This window comes from Epinephelus lanceolatus, chromosome 15 (genome assembly GCF_041903045.1).
Source record: "Epinephelus lanceolatus isolate andai-2023 chromosome 15, ASM4190304v1, whole genome shotgun sequence".
In the NCBI taxonomy this organism is placed as follows: domain Eukaryota; kingdom Metazoa; phylum Chordata; class Actinopteri; order Perciformes; family Serranidae; genus Epinephelus; species Epinephelus lanceolatus.
Window position 1 is genome coordinate 22591992 of NC_135748.1, and position 18610 is coordinate 22610601.

General features: G+C 41.2%; 1 protein-coding gene across 2 annotated transcripts in view; it reads right to left on the reverse strand.

Moving 5' to 3' along the window:
• The window catches only part of ltk (leukocyte receptor tyrosine kinase), an 86960-nt gene that overhangs the window by 45764 nt on the left and 22586 nt on the right, over positions 1 to 18610 (reverse strand). For both annotated transcript variants that reach the window (XM_078175064.1, XM_078175063.1), the window contains exons 2-6: positions 9435 to 9491; positions 7383 to 7532; positions 6837 to 7065; positions 4624 to 4763; positions 2149 to 2286 (exon numbers count right to left, since the gene is read on the reverse strand). In XM_078175064.1, the coding sequence (XP_078031190.1) occupies positions 2149 to 2286; positions 4624 to 4763; positions 6837 to 7065; positions 7383 to 7532; positions 9435 to 9491 (714 nt within the window). The remainder of the gene's footprint in view (positions 1 to 2148; positions 2287 to 4623; positions 4764 to 6836; positions 7066 to 7382; positions 7533 to 9434; positions 9492 to 18610) is intronic.

An 18610-nucleotide genomic window follows, 5' to 3' on the forward strand; every position in this document is an offset into this window, starting at 1 on the left:
CCCTGTACCGAAGGAGCACGAGTCTGGTTCGCGTGGCTGGCAGTAAGTCGGACCTGTTCCCAGTGAGGGTTGGACTCCGCCAGGGCTGCCCTTTGTCACCGGTTCTGTTCATAACTTTTATGGACAGAATTTCTAGGCGCAGCCGAGTGGTGGAGAGTGTCAGGTTTGGTGACGGGAGGATCTCGTCCCTGCTCTTTGCGGATGACGTGGTCCTCCTAGCTCCATCGAACAGTGACCTCCAGCTCTCACTGGGACGGTTGGCAGCCGAGTGTGAAGCAGCTGGGATGAGAATCAGCACCTCCAAGGGTGGATTGCCTACTCCAGGTCGGGGGGGGGGTCCTGCCTCAGGTGGAGGAGTTTAAGTATCTCGGGATCTTGTTCACGAGTGGGGGTAGGATGGAGCGGGAGATTGACAGGCGGATTGGGGCGGCGTCAGCAGTGATGCGGGCGCTTAACCGGTCCGTTGTGGTGAAAAGGGAGCTTAGCCAGAAAGTGAAGCTCTCGATTTACCGGTCGATCTACATTCCAACCCTCACCTATGGTCACGAACTCTGGGTAGTGACCGAAAGAACGAGAGTACAAGCGGCCTCTACATCGAGAGGAGCCAGTTGAGGTGGTTCGGGCATCTGGTAAGGATGCCTTCCGGACACCTCCCTTGGGAGGTGTTTCGGGCATGTCCAACCGGGAGGAAACCTCGGGGCCGCCCCAGGACACGCTGGAGGGATTCCATCGCCCGGCTGGCCTGGGCACGCCTCGGGGTTCCCTTGGAAGAGCTGACGGAGGTGGCTGGGGAGAGGACTGTCTGGGCTTCTTTGCTGAGGCTGCTGCCCCCGCGACCCGGACCCGGATAAGTGGAGGACAATGAGATGAGACGAGACAAGATTATTTTTGTTGGCTTTTTTTGCCTTTTATGACAGGACAGAAGGTGAAATGGGGAGACAGAGAGAGAGAGAGTGGGGACTGGCATGCAGCAAAGGGCCGCGAGCCAGATTCAAACCCACAGCCGCTGCAGCGAAGCAATGCCTCTGCAGCATATTTCTGGATTTATAATGTATCAGTATACTGAATCAGCGTCAGACCTGTCAGTGCCCATTGGTGAGAGAAATCACTATGATTGACAGTTAAACTCAGTGCAGGAGAAGAGAAGTGAAGTAGGCAAACAAACAACTTAAGTCAAGATGGTGTGAGATCGAAATAATATATACGAGGTAAGATTGTTTTTAGCCAGAGCTCTCAAGCAAAAATGGTTTGAGATTGTTTGTGTTATTGTTGGTAAATGGTAAATATCCTTTGTTTTTTCAGCATCAGGTCAGTTGTTAATGCTAACTGGCTAGCAAGCATCCTGAATCCATCCTGTAGGTCTTTCGGTTTCCCTTTTTGAATGGCAAATACAGACAATTGCTGCCTACTGCTATGGAGAGTAATTTCCTCTCACAAAGGCGCTGAACATACGTGCTTGTTCGCAGTTGACTGCGGTGACTTGCGGTGTGTTCAAGTGCAATTTTTTGGCCGAGACACAAGCAATGTAGGGCAACTCAACAGGTGGCATTCGTCGGCAGTATTTCTTGGTTGTCGGTTTGGTGTGTCTGGGCCTTTAAAAAGGCAAAGCGTGTCAAATTCCTGAAAATACAACAAAATGATTTCCAGCTACTAAAAACTTTTAAGCAAATTAACCGAGGACATAAGCTGCACTCAGGCTTCACACTCTAAATGTCCATATAATAGTAATTCTTTAAATGTACTGTGTAAAGGCCCTTGGCATGGAATAATCTGGAACCTTCAGTCAAAAACACTTTTTATGAATTTAAAACTTTAATACAGATGCAAATAGATTACAACCTGTCAGTAGCCCCATATTCAGCTGTAGGAGTCCAGTACTATATGTTGGCCTGACTTATCTGCCCACCCACAATTACACAAACCGAAGCCCTTACACAGACACATCTTTGGCTTTTCATGTTGTTTTCACACTCCCACTCTCAGAATCAGTCCAATGGAGCAGATCAAATCAAATTAATCATGATTCATCATCATACAAGGGAAAACCTCTCAAGCCAACTGCATACAAGCAGTTTCAAGTGTTACTAATAAAAAACAGCATCCTTTCTGCATGTTGTAATCTTATTCAGGAAATATATAAAAGCTCACCACAGATGAAGCCCTCGTCCTCTCCTAAAGCACAGTCGGTGTGGAAGTTGCACACTTGGCTCTGGTCGATGCAGCCTCCTGAGTTTATACAGTAGAAAGATTCTCCACAATCCGCATCCAACGCGATTTCCTCGTGTTCTGCATTCCAGCAACAACACAATAATTATACAATACTACACATCCGCTACATTATGGAGAACTAATCCTGACATACTGTAAAGATTACTACATTTAGAAGTCATTTAACCCTGAAGTTGGGAATGTACTGTATGTTTCTTTAACGGAACAGTAGGACATTTGGGTCAACATGCTTATTTGCTTCATTGCTGAGTGTTCGAAGAGAGGGATGGAGAATGGAGATCAACACCACTTTAATATCCGAACTTTAAATATGAGCTACAGCTGGCTGCCAGTTAGCTTAGTTTAGCACAAAGACTGGGATCAAGAGGAAACAGCTAGCCTGGCTCTGGTCCAGAGGTAACAAAATCTCAGACTACAAGCACCTCTTAAGTTCACTAATTACCTCATTTGTTTATTGGTTCAAAAAAAGTGTAAAAATGACAAAATGTTGTTCAATTCAATTTAACAGAAATTAGGGTTGTCACGATACTAAAATTTCAAACTCGTTATCGATACCCAGGAAAATATTCAACACTCGATACCATTTTCGATACAGCAGCAAAAAATTAAGAGGCATGTCATTTTTTAAATAAAGATCAGAACAGTAACATCAATGATAACAACAAAAAATCCCCCCAAAATAAATAACAACCAGAAACAAGATCTGTCCATACAAATGTATTTATCTACAGCCCTGTTTATTTTCTGTGCTTCTGGTGAATTGGCACCATATTTTCATTGCTGATCAAATAGAAATGGTAGTTTAGGCTCAGGATGCTCCTGTTTCTACCTCATTATATGATCAGAGAACCAGGGCTTACGGGAGAAACCAAGCGTTTTTTCAGCTTCAATCTGTGACTTTACAGTTAACATAACTTTTCAGACACACATAATTGTGTTGTCTTGTTAAACTAACATTGTCTATTAATGATACAGACGGGCATGACTGATGAAGTTTTCTGCTTAGCTCCCACATTAACGTTAGAAGTTATATATTAGTTTGATGCTGGCAACACCAGCTGCTCAGCTGCTAGTGAGGGCAGGGGCTGTACCCGCCGTCTGCAGCGTGCTGTGTTCACTTCACTAAATATTTCCAAAGAACGCTTTTTCCTTTATCATTTTTGACCAAAACTGGCTGCTGGCCGCGCTGGCCATATTACAGCAACAGAAATGTGTGCATGCATGCATAGCGACGACAACATGTTGGGTTGCAGCGAGGGCTCTGTGCCTGCCAGAAGCTGCCTGCACAGCTCGTGTCTGTCGGACCCGTCGTGTGCACCCGACAGGCACTGAGGTGGCGTGCACTGTTAGTATCGATACTTTTGTAAATTAGTATTGAATCCAGATACAGCGTTTGAGTATCGATACTTTTGACAACCCTAATAGAAATCTATTTATCCCAATGTGAATTCTTGTGCCAGAGAATGCTCCAAATTAACATTTACAGGAGGTTATGTGCTAGACTTTCTTGGCCAGGAGCAGGAACGTTCTGGAGTCTACGCTGGTTGCCTGGCAATGTCTCCAAGCCAAGAACCAGTCAGCCAAAAGCATATTTCTATACCTGCCTAATTTATTTACAGGGCCTGGAGTATGAAGGCTTTTACATGCCTAAGTAATTACCAGTGTTCGTATGCTTTCCTCTTAATGCATAAAAAAATGCAATATAAATAATGTGTATTGTATTTCACTTTATATCTTTGTTTGGTTTGTTTAAATTTAGGCATTAAAAATGTTACATTTTCAGAATCTGAAAGTGGAAAGAGACAACTTTCCCCGCCTTGCATTTCAAAGTGGTGTTATTGTTGATGGCATCACTGTCCCAAAGAGAACTAGATCACTGTCGGTTGCCTCAGAGCCTAGCAAGAACCAGCAACACAGAACATACTGGATTTTGTTTTCTAAAGTTATTTTGGTTATTTCACTGTCCTCAATTTCTGCTACTGCGGATACAGTAATGGCAAAAAACATAATGATACTCCTTGGTAACTGGGGTATAGTCTATCCAGAGCTACTGGGGGAAACAAAAGCACCATCCTTCTATCTGTTTAGGTTGTGCAATGGTTGATGCACCACCTTTGTGCTGTACATCAAGCCTTCTTTTTCCCAGGTGATCTTACCCGGTGGAAGAAAGAGAAGCAGAGCGAAAGTGAGACACATAAGGAGCAAATTTTAACACTGATGGTGTCATTATTTTATAGCCATTATAAAAAACTTGTCTATATCCACTTCATAATTAACTTATTAACTTATTGCTGTGTTTGGTCAAGGGTGCTTATCAGAGAAAAAATACTGCCTTAGTGATTGGTTTGAACAGAAATCAGTAAATCACAGCTCTATAGAACATGATGAACTCACCTGATTCAGCGTCTATGAGCTCCAGATTGTCCAGAGCCACAGTGGCTCCATCTTCCCCCAAACAGGAAGTGTAGAGCAGGATCACCTGAAAGGGCTCGTGCACAATACCAATCGCCGTCTCCAGAATTTCCCACTCAGCCCTGCATAAACCAATCAGAGAAATGCCTTTTAACGTCAGCTGTAGGAATTCACAACTTCCTTCTTTAGTTGTTGACTTCTATGGAATAATTCCAAGACACTGCATTTAACACTAACAACAAAAACAATCATTGCAATCAGTAATAAGAAAGGCTTGAAAAGTTAGGGACGCTATCATTTTTGTAAAAGTCTGGGTGGTCAGATGTACTGGCAGCATCCCTTTGATGTCACAAAGCAACCACAGTCACCTGCTGTCAATCACTGAGCTAACATAGTTAAGAAAATTAGCTAATGGCATTAGCAAACTGAAAAAATAGGTTATGATGATCAGCTGCGGTTCTTCAAACCGGATGTTGATATCTTTGGTGAAGCATGCCTTAGCAGAAGCAGCCAATATTAAAATATTTTTCATGTTATAATAGATCTCAAAGAAAAAAACTGAACGTCTGTTTCTAGCTGTTTGGACAACTAACAAAAAGCAGGGTGACTTAGGGCTGTTTCCTTCATATCCATTGAAATAGATTACAAAAGCACACCTCTCGGGCCAAAGCAAAATTAAACCATCATGACAAGAGTCCATAAATAGTTTTTGTTACATTTAAGCCCTCTGTTGTTTTCAAGGTAAAAACTTTTACTTCTTGAGAAACATTTGCAATCTACTTCAACTTAAAGCCTGCATCTTCTATCAGTTGCGACCTTCATATTTTGCTCTTTTACCGGCACATTGTTACCTTTTCTGGCACAGTACTGACACCACTGTCCATATGCAGTCAGCAGAAATGCCTATCACAACACTCCCACAGTTGTGGCATGTACATCATCCACATCATACATACAATACAGCTCATGGAAAAATCTATCTATTGGTCAAAACCCTACAGGGCACCTGTACACAGTATAATCCATCTGTCACCTTGCTATATTATTTTTCTGTCCTATCTGACACATAGCTTGCACAAAGCTGGGCTGCGTTGAGCTGTTATTGCAACAGTCGTACTACAGTGATATCACAGAGCATGGCCCCACATTATTTTCTTTTCATATCAAAGTGCCACCCACAGAAATGCCACTGTGTAATGCCGCCTTTACTGAACTTTACTTCCCCTATTACAAATCCACCTCTCAGAGTCCATTTCTAAAAACACCCATGCTGTCACGGCTCCAAACACACTGTACATTAAATTGAGTGGGTGAGTAATGTTTCACTACCGGGAACATACAGTAAAATGAAGATAATGCACAACATCTAGGGGCAATTTCCAGGGCCATTAAGTCTCTGTTTTGCTTGAAAAATGTCCAATTAGGATAGCTGCTTACTTCTGAAAACACTCAGTGCAGGTAAACGTCGGCACACGCAGCACCACAAAGATGTGTCGCAACGCACGGGAACTGTGGTTTAAATAGAGAACGCATCTAGAGGCTACATGTGCAGGTTAGCATGCGATTAATAGTGGGTTGACTAAATGAAACCACTGTCTGTGTGTGTCTCATAATGGAATTGCTCAGTCCATTACTGTAGAGACACTAACAAAGCCAATGTACAAACTTATTGCATATGCCTATCCATCCCTCTTCTGTCCTAACCAATTATATATAAATTCATTTCCAGAGTCTGCATCTAGACACATGAATGCTTTTAGCTGCTCTGAAGATGAGTGTGCTTCAGCATTAGATCAATAGGAAATACCTGTCCCCTTTCCCCAAACAATACACAGGGGACCGCTGTTCCCACACAGCCACAACTCTACAGTTTGTTCCACATGACAGCTAAGAAACATTTTCTTTATTCAACTTTAGAACCACAGAGGAAAACAGTATTAGTTTCTGTGCCCTTGCTCCGTCTGAGGGCCTGTGTCACATTTCATTGCAGTGTATCTAAACTCCCTTTTATTTATTTCATAGGCTGGACCTCAACTTGACAAGCACTTCAATCAGTAAAGATGCAGGGCTGTGCTTTCTGACACTAATTAAATGGACATGTTGTGCAGCAAAAAAAAAAAAACAACAACAACGAATAACTATCCTGCACAAATCGCAGAGGCATGGAGAGCCTGTTTCTGAGTGTGCTTGCTGACCTGCGGTCATCACGTCTCCTGTGTTTGAGAGCCACAGAGCGAACCGCTGAACCTGAGCGCACTGGTTTAATCAGGAGCATGAGGTTCTCCACTACTGAGCTGGGGTCATACAGAGCCACCTGGAAGATGCAGTTCTCATGGGTTGCTGGTAAGACCGGGCTGGTTAAGTGGTACTCGCATCTCCCAGAGGCCTCGGCAGCAGGAGAGGGGCTTAGGAGAAGGAAGTGCCCTTGGGTAATAAAACAGAGGAGAAATTTCATGCATGACTGTTTCAATGTAACCTCAGAATACTGTCACTTCTGTAAATCACTTGAAGAATGCTTTAACATTAGAACAAATCTAAGACTAGGCATAAGATATACTAAGGACAAAATCAAAATAAAAGTCAAGGCAGATGCACCAATAGATTCAACAGAGTTTTGAGTAAGTCCAAATATCCCCTACTGGGTTTTCTAACCTGTAGATACATTTCAAAGAAGAGAAAGGCATGAGCAGTATCCCGAAGCACTCATTTAGTTTCTCCCCAGTGAGTTTCTGCTCTCTTACCATTAGAGCCTCTCCGTGAGTTGTCGGTCATTGGCATCATCCCCGCCAGAGTGCTCTCTGGTTGCTGTGGTGACACCACTGACCAGTCACTTTGGTCGCTGTGATTTGATAAAGTCCAGAGGCACAGTGATTCAAAATCACAGCTAGCATCTGAAAGACAGGGAGATGAAAGTGTAGCTTGTAATTAGATGGGTAAACATTCAAAGATTGACTAAACACTGGAAGGAAATCAGAAAAAAACACAGTGGTTAATGTAATGTCACAGTGGCATTTCATTATCAGATATGTTGTCCTGGTATAGGGACATGTTAATGCTCTACTTCTCTGTCTGTTTGTTTTTCATATTTTGTGGGTTGAATGTGTTGAGTGCCAAATTTTGAGGACACAGTAAATCATTGGATCTTTCTGTTTCATGCAAACAAGTGTTCAAAAAGAAAAAAAGGAGGACACATCTCATGTCTGCTAAAACAATGCTTATATATTACTTATTTTTTATATTTAGACAAATTCGACATAGTATTTTTGACCTAATATGCGCATTGTATGATTTCTTGCACAAAAACACGATTCAACAGACTAAATATTGAATTTCCAAAAGCCAGCTGATCAACAATAAATTGCAGAGAACAAACAGAATCTGAGATTCCCCCCAGAAATGAGCCAGAGGGGAGATCAAAAAAGATGTTTTTAGTTTGTTTTCTAGGGATCACAAGGAATGTATGCAATGATCTCAACATAAAAAATTGTTTTTCTGAGGGTATGAAATCCTTAAAAAAATAAACACATGACGCCATTCACCAAGACTACTGTACAAAACCAGCTCAATGTTTCATTTAAATACCAAAAAAAAATGTTTACATTTCAAGTTTTCTGGCTCCAGAACTGCCTCAAAATACACACAGTGATACAAGTACCAGATGCTTTCCATTAGAGCAGTCACTGTGGTTCATAAAAAACAGCAAAGTTGTGTTAAATAATGGTGTCCCGGAGACACACCTGGATCATGACCTCCACATGGACTAATTACTTCCTTGGCTCATGGCCCATATTTCCTCTAAATTTGATTGAATTCCCAAATCTGCTTAAAAGCCAAACAGACAGACCCTTTGTGAAATTTTGAGTGATTGTGCGTCTCTGTGCTGGGGGAGTTGGTGGGGGTTGATGAACAGGAAACACAAAGGCGTACAAGGCGTACGAGACATCATGTGATAGTTGGAGAGGAAACTGCCACTACAGCTAATATGGCAAACAACCATAGGAATCCCTCTGGGGACAAAGGACAGAAATATGAGGAGTATTATTAAGTTCTATTTTCATTGAAAGCCACTTTAATTTCTTTCTGTCATACATCGGCCTAAAAATAAGCTTCCTTTGATCAAAAATAATCTAAAAAATGGTTTCCTGGTGTCAGCATGCTGCGTGTGTGGCTTTGTTATTTAAATTTCACCATCTAACAAAGCAGCGTGCTTACACCTCGAGTCACATCATCATGAGTAGTTTCCTATTCCTAAAGTTTCTCCTGGTGAGTAATAGTCTTTGGAAATGTAGGATTTCCACATCTTCACAGAAGTCTCCCAGTGCTGGATGTGAACTAAACACTGTTAAAGTTTCCTCGCTTAACTTTGCTTTCCAGTCAAGCCAATCAGATAACTGTTATCACATTATATTTGTCTGTAACACAGTAATGTAATGTGTTACTATTCCTAATAGTAACACAGTAATGTGTTACTATTCCTAATAGTAATCCTAATCACATTACAGTTACTAATCAAACTATTATATCGTTACTGTGTTTCAGGTTTTTCTTCTTGAAATGCCTGTGTGTCCCTTTGTATTATTCTGTGCCCCGTCTCCAAATTCAAAGGTTTTTGTGGGTCTGTGAACACATCTTTTAATGAGTTCTGATTTTTCTCCTCGACACTTGTGGGCTATGTACAGAACAGCTAAATGTTCCTTTTGTTCAGCTTAGTTGTCCTTGTTTTTTTAGCTGTATTTCTATTTCTGTGTAACTGTGAGAAAAACAAACAAAAAATATTCTTTGTGTATACATACCTGACCAAAAAAACTGATCCAGAAATCTGTCCAAAAGAGCGTGACAGGTACTACTAACTGAGGAGAGACAGACAAACAGAGAGAGTGGTTGGTTACATTTGTTGTTATGCTTCTGTAGGGAAGACATACACACATACAGCACTTCAAGCTGCTATACAATGCATTTCAATCAGTGAAATTAGTTTGAAAATCGCTGAGGAAACAAACAGATGCCTGGCAGCCAGAGCAACTCAGTTCCAGTGTGTATTTGAGGACATGGCTGTAAACCCTGCCCAGAGGACGTTAATAACAACAACAACAACAACAACAACAACAACATCACAGTCTGCAGTTGACAGAGAATTTCCCAAACTTAGAAAATGAAAAGATGTGTCAATGTCATGCATTTTAATTAAGCTGAGACTCTAAATTGCCTGCCGGTGTGGTGGTGAGTGTGGACTCTATGTGTCAGCCCTGTTATGGACTGGCAACCTGTCCAGGATGTACTCTGTCTTCTTAATGAATAAATAAAAACAAATTAAAAAAAAGAAATAAAGTAAATTAAAATACACATTGTTGATTCTATTTCCTTTCAATGCAGGCATTCACTGTCTCTTACATTAAAGCTCCTTTCCCTATAGACAAAAAAAAAATCTATTCACACCCACAACTGGCATTTGATTTTCATGGTAAAGGTCACAATCATTATTCATTCTCAGAGCAAATGACTCTGCATTAGTCATGGGTAATCATCAGCGTAAGCTTTGACCAGCTTCAGTTGTGACTGACGAAAATACAACACCCAGGTGGACACGCTACTTTTTGCCCCTTTGCCAGTGCAATGCAGCGACGCGCTGCCACAAAATCCCATCGGTTTCCGTCCAAACAGCGCTTGAGCATCATTCAAAATTTAGTTGAAACTGAGTTTGAGAGACAGACTGAATAAGTATGAGATATAGAAAAGAAGAAACCATTGAAGCAGTTTTCATTGGCTTCCATGCTGCTTTCTACTGTTTACTAACCTGTTTTCTGGCCCATCTGTGACGACAAACATGACACACAGAAAGGCATACTTGGTCACATGGCTCTGGTCTACTGGCAAGGAGTCTAGCGCCTATTTTTAATGCGTTTTTGCACATTTAAAAACCAGCAAATGTGATAACTCTGGTGCGAATAGGTTATGATCAAGCTAAGTGAGGTTCTGGCACCATTTCACCTACTAGTGAGTTGCATCAAAGGGACGAAATGGCAGCAAAGGAAGATATTGTTGTATAAACCAACACATTTATTTACACTGTGCCTGAAACAACAGTTATTTCTGTTATGCAAGATGCTCAACATGATTAAATTTCCTTTCACATCTTTGCCTGATGGCACTTGAGGGACATTTGTGTGACCAACCTCTCAGTGCATTAGCTGTAGATGAGGCAATATGGAGGCAATTTACCAGTTCTGAACTCTGGATCATTTGACGCCATTCCCCATGAGAGCCCTTTTCTTGCCTTACTCTGTAGCTTGTTACTTACAAATGACCTGATCAGATATGCTGATGGATTTCTGATTACTCTAACTCTCTTGCAGTTTAGAAAACTCACTTGTCATGAACCCATGTGTAGGGAAGCTGTTTTGTTGTGATAACAAAGTATCTTGAGGAAACAAAAGGCCTCATTATAGATAAAGATAATGGAGATGATTTCCAGATAAAGGGATTAACAAAATAGTATTGAAGGTTAGGTGAATTCGCCCTTGGATGTTAATGTACCTCTTATCCTGCAGTTTTATTTACACACTAAAATCTCTCTAAACAACGTCAACCTTCTGCCCAGATGAACGATGCTCTGACTTAATAAAAGTCCTGATACTTCCTCACCTTGGTACAGGTCAGCATCAGTTTGTGATCTCACAGCAATGAGCTTCATGAGCAGTACTTTAGAGACTTTTTTTGCCTGCGGTTTGACTTCTCATGCTGCCCTAATGGAATCAGAATGGTCTAACCAAAGTCAGATGGTTAAACAACATCTGAGACCTCTTACCCCAACACCTACGTCTGACATTTTTATAATGTTACTCGGTCTGACATTCACAACGGTGGGACAGTAAGCAGGGCTTGAACTTTGCTCTCAAGCACGTGAGCCCTTTGGGGGATACATCATGCAAACAAGGGTACCCCCATCGAAACCTTTTATTGGTCCTGGCTGTTTGGGAACTGAGAAGTATTCGCAGACACTGTTCAAGGCTTTAAAAACATCTGGAATGAACAACGGATATTTTTCCAGGGGTAAAAATATCTATATTTTGATTTAAAGTTGACAATGTGTAATTGTGTCCTTCTAAAATAGACCAAAGTTGAACATAGAGAGGACAGTTCTCAATTAGTAAGTCTCTATCTATAAAAGTAAATGTGATTTAAATTCAGGTTAACGTACCTACACCAGTCTTTTCTCAGGCCAGTGCATGCTGGGAACAGCCTCAGTCCCTACAACCCTGAACATGACAAGCTGAGAAAGGGCCGATGAGTTGATCCGAAAATAGGGCCCCTGCAGACTGACCAAACACTCAGAACAAATGACCCACAGACATGGTCTTGTTCTAAAGGATGACTGAGAGGCAGGGGACTTTACACGTGATATGACATTGAACAAACTAACCAGCATGACCAGTGGACAGTGAGAGAGTTGATCATGTCTGAGTGGGTCAATGCAACTTAACTTGTGTAATGGCCTCTGAACAGTGACATTACTGTTCTCTGGAGCCTGAAAGGTCACACATGTCAAGCAGGACAAATTAGAGATAATAAGAAGACAGTTTATAAAAAGCAGTCAGTAATATGAATGATTAAGGGTTAATGGGTCATGTATTTAAAAGGCAGGCTGGCTATTCATCTGTAATTATGGTGTAAAAGCAGCTATGGATAGATGTCCGAGTATGGAAACCGGGAAATTTTAATAGTTCTCAAAACAGGGGGATTCAGTCAAATAACAAACATTAGCATGCTATTATTAACATAAAACAGCAAACGGTTGCTTTGGGAATCCCCCTAGAAGTCAAACCTCAATTCATTTCCGTTCACTTGTTCCCTTTTTACCGTTTCAACTTTGGATTTTAAAAATTAAGGGGAGAAAATGAAATGAACATGATGTTATTCTCTTTTATGAAAAAGAGCATGATTGAACTGCCTCATCTTCAGTCAGCAGAGCAGCTACTTGCTTTGATGACAATCCAGGATGCTGGCTGCTGGTATGGGCTTTGAACAGAGTGTGACTTTGAACTTTGTCAGTTCTTTGGAAAGCAGTGTCAGAGCAGGGGGCCCCGAATGTTTTAGGTTTTTAAAATACCTTCAACTTTGTGTCACTCAAATAATATCATATGCCCATGTTGTGTATTCCATTATGTTATTCCCCATAGAAACCTAATACAATTGAGTAGACCTTGCTTTTGTTGGCCTAAAATTCAATTGAAAGTACTGACGAACACATTTAGCCTCTGTGCATTGTTTGGGATCTAGGGCTGTACCCAAATATTTGGATATTTGAATATTCGTTTCCATGGGTAAGTATTTGTTATGAAAATTTGGTATTCGATGTTCGTTTTTTTTATTTACCTTTTTTTTTAACTTTTTTTTGGCGCTAAATGTAGTCTTTTTGTTGTTGGTAAATGTAGGTTATCAATAAAAATCAACACTTTTAAATTGCATTGTTAAAAATGTGAAAATATAGTATAGCCTAACAACGGAGCTTGTGCGCACGGCACGCTTGAGCGCATCCGTCTGAGGCTGTGGATCAATGCCAAGTTTTACCACTTTATCATTATTCCCTCTAACTTGTAGCTGTTTTTTCGGTATTTTTTGAATTTGACATGAATTATGGAACCGTTTTTGTCAACGTTTGTTTCCCCCGTTTTGTACAATAAATTATTGTTTAAAGTTTCAACAAGTTTCTTTTGGAGTGCGTGACACAAGTGTGTTTTGAAAACGACCGCGGACTGTCACCTGTTCAATGCATCAGTACCTTCGGATGCCATGACAGTAATAGATTATAGATTAATAGATTATAATAATAATGTCAAAATATCATTTACAGACCGATTTAACAGATGATCACTGCTGCCCGACCCACAGGTCCATTTACAGGTCCCGCGGGTTACGGGTTGACCCGCGCATCACTACTCAGTCTATAAATGCTGTACACAACAGTAAGGCTATAGACATTATATTCTATTCAGGTCGGCAGAACCAGCAGCGCATCAGCTCTACAGTGCACAGCACTGCTAATTAATCATTTTATTGCAGCACAGAGTGTCTGCCAGCAACCAATTACTTGCAGAGGCTTCCTACAACTTGTTTCAACGGTTCCGATTTAATCAGAAGACAAATTAAACAAGATGACTAGCCAATGTGAAAATCAAAAGAAAGCACAGAATAATGTACTGAAGGAGACTGTTGTGCCATCACATTTTTTTGTGGTTTGAGAGAAAAGATCCGGTCACCACTGTGCAAAACTCTGCAATACAATTAGGTCCGAAAACCCCCCGGAGTCCCCAGCCCTATTGGGATCATTGATTTGTAATTAGAGCAGAGCCCAATTACAATTTTTTCTTGCAACTATCATGTTTTTCCATAATTATGTACAGATTTTAGGCATTATCTTCAATGGACTGAGATAAGGTGCATACAGCTGCTGTAAATGGGGAAAAACATCTCTGAGGGACCATGCCAGACCCCGCATAGGTCTGGACTGAGCCCTGAAAGCCTGCACTGTCTGGCCCCGCCCCTGGTAGAAAGCACACACTTTCTCAGTTTAAGACTAAAGGCTTTGGACAAAGGCTGTATCAAAGTCTAAACAGCTCCCTGAACTCAAAGCTGCTGGTGGCTGTTGTTTAGTTTAATTTCAAGGTTGGGAAGCTGCAGATCCCGAAAAGTTCAAGACAGTCATCTCATCTAATGTTCTCTGACAGAAATGCCACTTATGGACCTGACCGCCAGTAAAACGCCCATGTTCCAGCTGTCTCCCACAGTCTCATCTTTCATTTCTCCCTCAGAGGATTGAGTTCACCCCACAGTAAAATGTGTGACAATGAAGATATCTGGGCTTGTTTACGGAGCTTTCTGGACAATGTTTGTGTCAGTAGTGGCTGCCTGTCGGGTCAAATAAACCTAAAACACAGCAGCACCAGCAGGTCTCAGATCAATAACCTGATGATAAGGCCGTTCTTGGATGCATGGTGTTTTTCCATCTGTTTCAGCACTTCACACATCCCCTGCATAGCAGGTAGAGTGTTCACCAAGTTCACCATTGTAATTTAGTGTTTTAAAATGCTAACATTTGCTACTTACATGGATGTATTCTAAGATCTGAATGCTGGTCCCTAAGACAGCGCCTATTCAGTTCAATGAGAATTGCTAGCCTGGCACAGACACCAAAAAAGTTTTTAGCTTCCAGGTTTATTTTTGCAATATGGGGCCCACTGAATATGCACAGTAGTGATTAGTAGAGTTCCCGCTCAGTCGCTTTTCTTGGCTGGAGGAAAGATTTGCAAATATAAAACACCACAGATTGAGAATTCACAAAAGAAAGAGTCATAACTGTCCTTGCTTGCCATTTGAGGTCTCCTGTCAACAGTTTTACAGACCTCTCTTTTATAATAGTGGTCTATGGGAAAAATGCCTTTTGGCCACTGGGAAAAATCAAAGCAAGGCCGAGTGGTGTTACTGGGGGCCTGGCTAATGAGCAGTAAACACAAAATAAAGCATAGGCTGTTGGGAATTTCATTAGTTTCACAATTAAAATTAGGACAACTTGGCTATTAAAATAAAATTAATTCCACTTATTCTTCTTTCTTGTCAAACCCCGGTACCTACATTACCCATAATGCAACTTGGGCTACCAACAGCTCATTTCGAGATTCAGGTGTGTTATGCTAGCAGTGTCTAATGTAGACTTGAGCCACCAGCCTCAAATGGAGATGAGGAGTGGGCTATAAAAGTCTAGGAAGCTCACACTCCTTTCTAACTCCGCACACAGATTTTTTTTTTTTTTTGGTTGTCTCAAAACATCAAGTCTTGACCTCAGTTACAGCACTTGCAAGTATATATCAGACTTTAAACAGCTCCTCCTGGAGTCACAAAATACTTTTTGAGGATATTTCACACATGTAATCCTCCCCAAGACCTGCTACAACTCACCACCATTAACAGTTGAGCACGATAAAGAATGCTGCATGAGTTTTTTACCTGGTGAAAGTGCAGAAATGAGACATGTTTCCAAAGAGAACATTTCTAACAAATGGAGGGCTGCCCCCTGAAAGTCAGAAATTTTAATCATCAGAGGCCCCCCAGTTGACTAAGATTATTTCAAGTTGAACAGTCATTTTTTGTTTGTTTTTTTGCTGTGCGGTATACTCCTGGGGATGTTTTGGACCCTGGAATTTGCTGCAGAGTAAGCGCTCCTAAATTTCACAATACCCGTTGGTACAATCAGCTGCGTCCACAATGCAGCGGCACAGAGGGGGAGAGTCTTTGCACTGTACGGCTCCGAAATAACGTTATCATCCCTCTCCTGCTTAGAAGTGGTGAAAATACAGCTCACAGCAACTTAATACAAAACAGTCTCTTGCTTTTTTATGTCTGGTGACAGAAAAATATGTTTTTGTACATTCCCAATCCATTGTTAGCGCAGTTAGCTTGTTTACAAAATCACATGAATAATGCTGTCCCACTGAACATCCCACTGAGCCTCGTTCAAACTTTACAACTTCTTATGAAAAAGAAAAAAATGTATCATTGAATATTTATATTAAAAAAAACAAATCTGATTCAAATGACATTATTCTAAATCGGGTACCGCCTTAGACAAATGTATAAGTGCAATATGGAAGTCTAAAATCCCAAGAATCCATCTCTATATAGTTTGTGCTTAGTCATCATCAGCCGAGACAGAGAAGCTTCATCTCTCTGGAGCCGCCTGCTTAACAAAGTCTTGATCCCCTCAAATCCCTCATCCCTTATTCCCCCTCTGGGGTGACATATGACAGCTCAATTGACTACAGAGCGAGCCGCGATCTCATCATTAAGTGTGAAGACAAATGGAGGCTTACTGTAGAAGAGGAGTCAGTGACATAGCAACAGACACAAACAGCACTGACACACAAACAGAGCGCACGTACATTATACATGTGTACCTGCAAAGGCATGGACACAGACACATAAAAGAAAAAAAATTAATAGTTTCCAACTGTGCACTCATGAGCACATTTAAATCTGTCTCAGCACTCTGACAAAACTCTCACTCACAAACATTTGCTCTCCACTGAGAGGAGTCAACACAGCAAGATCAAAGCGCCCTCCCTCAGACATAAAAGGTGGGTCTTTATGTTGTGTCAGTCACTAAACCAAATCCTCAGCGGAAAAGCTTTCTCAATGAGGTGTCTTAAAACCGGCTGGGGAAGCCTCTAAATGAACAACAACTGGTGGCAAAGGATAAGAGCAGTGCTTTTTTGGGAAACAGATGGTGCAACAGTGATACTGAGGTGACGTAAAACGGACTATAAAATTACAGCATTAGCCAGCGCTCACATTATTGTTGCCATTTACAAGAGCTACTGAGGCCAGAGTGCGCACATGGGTGGATGCTGCACTTTTATATGCAGTGAATCATTCACAAATTGTTTTCAGTGGAGCTCGTGGTAAAGAGAGGAAGACACAGGTTCACACAGTAACAAACAGGTTCACAGAAACCTGTTATGTTTGTACAGAAACAGAGGACGCCCATTAGCCGAGCAGGCCACAGAAAAACACACAATAATTTGTGCACAGTTATCCAGGTGGAATACTTACAGTAGTTCTGACAATGTTCGCAGTATATCAGATTAGCTGTGACTCACGCTGCAGTTATTTGTCTGGTGCTTTGACAGGAAATTACAGAGTCTACAGGAGGGTATCATTAAGGAGTCTGAGAAAAGGCAGTGCCTTTCATAAATCAGTAAAAAGTATGATCAATATCAACCCGCCAAGGAGCAGCACAAAATTCCATTACTTTTACAAACTTTCAAATGTTACTAATTCCATGACTTTTCCAGGTTTTCCTTGACTGCAGTTACATTTTTAAAATAAGGCACAAAAATGATGCAAGCTCGTGTTTTATTTGCTCTGGCAGATGAGCTTGGTCCTTCTCCCGCTAAGAAAGTGTGTGGCCCAGCTAATCTGGTCCTGGTCAGCTCAATCACAACCATTTATCTAACATGGAGTAAGTCTGATATGATATCTGACAACTTGCAGAGCCATCACACTTAATGCAAAGTCTGTGATGACATCATGTTTGTCTCACGCACCCTTACACTGGGGACACTATGGTGAGCATTAAACTATAGCTTATTAAACAGGAGTGCCATTATTTAAAAAAAAAAAAAAAAAGCTCTACGACATGTTTCACTGCTCTGTTTGGCTGCAGGTCTTTGTTAAAATTAGGGGACCCTCATTGTCACGGTTACAATAATAACCACATGGTTAAGGTTAAAGGGAAGGACAGTGTGCTCTGAAAATTAACATCAGCCTCACGTAATAAATCTGACATTTTGCCGACCCATCTATTCACACCAACTTCCTCCCTGTACAGACTTTGTGGCTCTGTAGATACAGTTGGTATTTTTAGAAATGCCTACAAAATGTCACATCTTTTTACACCATGGGAGGAAAACAAAGCATTCTCGACAATGCGGAGGACTTGCTGTGTGGCTCTTTGTACATCAAACAAACTTAAAAATCCAGAGTTAAAGTGTATTTTTCAACCTGGGCCACATTTTCCTGTGTTTTTGTGTCTTACTGACTAAAGGGAACAATGTTTTTTTATACTGGTCCAATATTGAGAGAGAGCAACTGCTGGGCTGCAATATGGGGCCTGTTCGCATCATCTATTTACATCTACTGAAAGTGCTTGTTTTTGCCAATGACAGGCTCAGACTGTTAGTGTCTGACAAGATTATTGTCCTACCTCTACAGAGGTAGGTAGGTTTGGTTTAAGAGTAAGATCCTTTTTGTTTGAGCAGAAACAGCCCCAAAATCACTACCATCAAACCACCAGACAGTGATTTTAAATATCGTAATACACACTTTATTCGAAGTCAACAGAAACACAGTGACACTAATAGACACCATCTTGGTTCGTCTATCAGTTTTTTTTTAACCATCACCAACTCTGGTTTGG